The 4,270-nt window shown below is 41.0% G+C and overlaps 1 protein-coding gene across 1 annotated transcript; it reads left to right on the plus strand.

The window, feature by feature from the left end:
- The first annotated feature begins 992 nt into the window (after positions 1-992).
- LOC109218013 lies at positions 993-1,634 on the plus strand. The gene has a single exon (XM_019382328.1). The coding sequence runs from the start codon at positions 993-995 to the stop codon at positions 1,632-1,634; it is 642 nt and encodes a 213-aa protein (XP_019237873.1).
- The last annotated feature ends 2,636 nt before the right edge of the window (positions 1,635-4,270 follow it).

Here is a 4,270-nt window from a genome sequence, read left to right on the forward strand (position 1 = left end):
AACTCCAGGACTTCTGGGACAGGTCAAACCCGTCATCAAGGAGATTGCTTAATAGTGCGATTGCAGGTCCTCTGATGAAGAAAACTCCAGAACAGATTGTCACACTTATGAATGAACTATCTGAAGATGCAAAACAATGCTCCACAGACCAAAGGGATTGAAGAAGATCAGCATGGGTGCACCAAGTAAAATCGTCTGTAACAATGCAGGACCAAATTGCAGCTATGACTAAGGACATCAAGCAACTGATGATGGCTAAGGTGCAAAATCAACCACAAGTGGGATGTGACGTCTGTGGATTAGGACACCCAACTCATGAGTGCCAAACATTCACCGCAGAAGAAGAAGTTAAGGCATTAGGTAATTTCAAAAAAGGCAACTACTAACGAGGTAGTAATTTCAATTCTATGGGACAGACATCCGAGGTTCTCATGGAGTTCTTCAAATGGTAGCTTGAACTCATGGCAACAGGAAAATCCCAGAGCACCAGAGCAAGGACCTCCTGGCTTCTAGAACCAACAGAGGCAACCATACCAGCCTCCACAGCCCAACAACTCAAGTTTAGAAGATCTAATGAAGGCATTCATAAATAAATCTGATGAAAAACTTGAGACTCAAGAGACCTCTATCCGGGATCAAGGCACAACCATCCGAAATCTAGAAAGACAAATGGGGCAGCTCGCATCATTGCTATCAGAAAGGGCTCCGGGGACTTTGCCGGCAGACACTAAGAAGAATCCAAAAGAGACGATCAAGGATGTGTCTCTCGGGACTGGGAAAATATTAGCAGAGCCCATTGCAAAACCAAGTGCTGAGAAGGAGATCAACTCAACCAAGATAGCAGAAGAACAGAAAATGGATGAATCTCTGCCTAAGTAGGATATTAGCAGCAAGGAGGTTGATAAGCACAAATTTAGCAGCGCAGTTGAGGAAAGCAAGCACATGCCAGTGTTACCCTTTCCTCAAAAGATGAAGCGGGAGAAACTAGACAAATGCTTTGGGAAATTCTTGGAGATGCTGAAACAACTATATGCGAACATCCCGTTCACCGAGGTGCTCACCAGATGCCAACCTATGCAAAATTCCTGAAGGAATTCCTTTCAAGTAAAAGGAAGCTCGAGGAAATAAAAGTTGTCAAACTCAATGCCCACTGCAGTGCCATTCTACAAAATAAAATTCCTCAAAAGTGTGGGGATCCTGGCAGTTTCACTATACCCTGCTCATTGGGGAGCGAAAATTTTGACAAAGCCTTGTGCAATTCAGGTGCTTCCATTAACTTGATGCCATTATCGGTGTTCAAGAAATTGGAAGGAGAACTAGGAATGATCAAATATGTGCTGGTATCTTTGCAACTGGCTGATCAGACCACAATCATACCGGAGGGCATAATTGAAGACATTCTGGTGAGGGTAGAAAAATTTGTCTTCCCAGTATACTTCATCGTAGTAGACATGGAAGTGAATAAGGAGGTACCTCTAATCCTGGGGAGACCGTTTCTTTGCACTGGCCGGGCTATTCTTGATATATATGAGGGGCAACTCATGCTACGAGTGAAAAACGAAAAAGTGGTGTTTCAAATGAAGAGAATGATGAAATACTCGTATGATGATGCATCTGCCTATGCTTGTCTCTAGAAGTGGGCATAATATCGACCGAACCGAAAAAATCGATCGGATCGTAAATTTCGGTTTATTCGGTTTCGATTTTTCAATTTCTTCGGTCGGTTTGTGGTTTATATTTTGAAAAAATTCAGTTCGGTTTGGTGATCGATTTTAAGGGTTCGATTTTCGGTTAAATGGAAAACCCGAATTTTTTTACCAGCCTTTAGACTCTTAGTCCCTTACAATGTTACTCTTTACTTAGCCTTAAATCCCAAAACTAATTCTCAACCTAAAGAAGCCCAATCCATTGTGTGTGTTGGACCTATAGTCTGTCCATTGTGTGCGTTGGACCTATGCCTGTCACCTTGTCCAAGATCAACATATCTTTTACAAAAAATATGTACCATAGGAAACCTGAACCATCTGAATAATGGATTTGTGTATGCTAGCAACAAAGAGAAATTACTTACCACAAATCACGTAAATACATAAAACAAAAAGACTATCATGAAATATCAATAAAAAGAGAAAGATAAAATGACAAGTAACAATTCCAATCTAATTATCAAATAAAAATTACTTGTTAATTTTCAAATGACTGAAAAATACGAATCATGCCAGATTAATGTCTGTTAAGACAAAGTTAAACTAGGAAGATTTTAACTTTTTATATTTTAGCTTCAAATATTTTGCACCAATGCAAGCTTAATGCAAGATATTGCTAATACTATTTTCTTTTCTGCTTTTGTAATGTAGAATGATATTTTTTGCATAAAGATTCTTATCTCTTTCGTGTATTTGATGGGATTTTTTATTTTTTTTTTATCTTTTTCTGTCAACAAGAAATCTATTTTCATTGTTTCGTACCATTTCTGCCATGGCTTGAAACCGAAAATCCGAACCGATTAAATCGAAGCGAACTTCTACAAAATCGAACCTAACCGAAGTTATTACGGTTCGATTGTGGTTATCGAAATCACAAACCGAAAATCGAATAAACCGAACTAAACTTCTACAAAATTGAACTGAACCGACCGATGTCCACCCTTACTTGTCTCAAGCTGGATGTGGTGGGAGAGTTAGTTGAATAACACAAGCTGGATAAGCTGGTAGGTGATGCATTAGAGAGATGCATTAGTCAGTCAAGCACAACAGAGGATGAAGATCATGAGATCAAGAAGGAAGTTGAGGTACTGGAAGATGAGAACGAAGTGGTAGATGAAGAAGAATTCGAGAAAGAAAAGATCAAGCCGAAGCTGGAATTGAAAGTACTCCCGACACATTTAAAATATGCTTTTTTGGAGACTAACAATTTTCCCGTGATTGTTGCTGCTGATTTGACAAGGTGTCACGACCCCAGTTCGCCCTCCGTGAACCGTCGTGACGGCACCTAGTCTCTACGACTAGGTAAGCCTAACAAATGCGGAAAAGAAACAATTGCAGAAGAAAGTAATTATAACTAAGTTAACAAGGTTTAACAGTGTTAAGATGCTGCCTGGCATATAGTAGTACAAGAATCTCAATCTAACACTCCCAAAATCCGGAACCCCATGAATCACAAGCTAAAGGATTACATAATAAGCTCTAACACCAGAATGTCTACCAATAAGGGAAAATACAGAAAGGGTTATACTAGTACTGAGAATAGAAAGGGACTCTTCGGTCTGCGGACGCGGCAGATATACCTCGGAGTCTCTACAAAACGCCTCGCCTCAAGCGTGATAAGTCTGAGTGGGAGTACCTGGATCTGCACATGAAAAACATGCGCAGGAAGGGCATGAGTACACCACAGCAGTACTCAGTAAGTGCCAAGCCTAACCTCGGTCGGGTAGTGACGAGGAAGGTTAGGGCCCTACTGAGGTTAAAGGAAATACAAGATATAACAGTGTAGAGTAAGACAGTATACTTAAGTGCAACAGTAAAAAAATAACACAGGATAGAAGAACAACAGCAACTTTAACAGGAACAAAGTAATCACGAAAATAAATACAGCTCAATGCAAAGATAACAACCGGGGATCTCTCAGTATCCCGAGGATCTCTTAGTATCCTCAATATGTGTGCTGGGGATCTCTTGGTATCCCGAGGATCTCTTGGTATCCTCAACATACGAGCTGGGGATCTCTTGGTATCCCGAGGATCTCTTGGTATCCTCAATATATGTACGGGGGATCTCTTGGTATCCCGAGGATCTCTTGGTATCCTCAATATATGTGCTGGGATCTCTTGGTATCCCGCACTACATTCAAATTCAATATATGCGCAGGGGATCTCCCGGATCACTCATCCGTAGTCCCAAAATAAAAGAAAGACAACAATAGCAAGGAAAGCATCCACAGTTTCATTCAAGAGCGAAACAGTATGAAGTAAAACAGTATAATGATAAAGATAACAACAATTACAACAGAGAAAATAATGCAGAAAGAATACAGCTCAACACAGAAATGGCAACCTGGGGTCTACCAAGATACCGTCCTGTAGCCCCCAAATGTAAATATCCAGCAACCGGGGATCTACCAGGATACCGTCCTGTAGCCCCCTAATGTAAATACCAGCAAACCGGGGATCTACCAGGATACCGTCCTGTAGCCCCCAAATATAAATGTCTAGTGGATCTCCCGGGTGTCGTCCCGTAGTCCAACTCATAGTGCGCCGAGGATCTACCGTAAT

Source organism: Nicotiana attenuata, unplaced genomic scaffold, assembly GCF_001879085.1.
Source record: "Nicotiana attenuata strain UT unplaced genomic scaffold, NIATTr2, whole genome shotgun sequence".
Classification (NCBI taxonomy): domain Eukaryota; kingdom Viridiplantae; phylum Streptophyta; class Magnoliopsida; order Solanales; family Solanaceae; genus Nicotiana; species Nicotiana attenuata.

What these genes read in the sequence shown, in the direction of transcription:
- LOC109218013 (XM_019382328.1), top strand. Translation starts at nt 993, where the DNA reads ATGCTTTGGGAAATTCTTGGAGATGCTGAAACAACTATATGCGAACAT.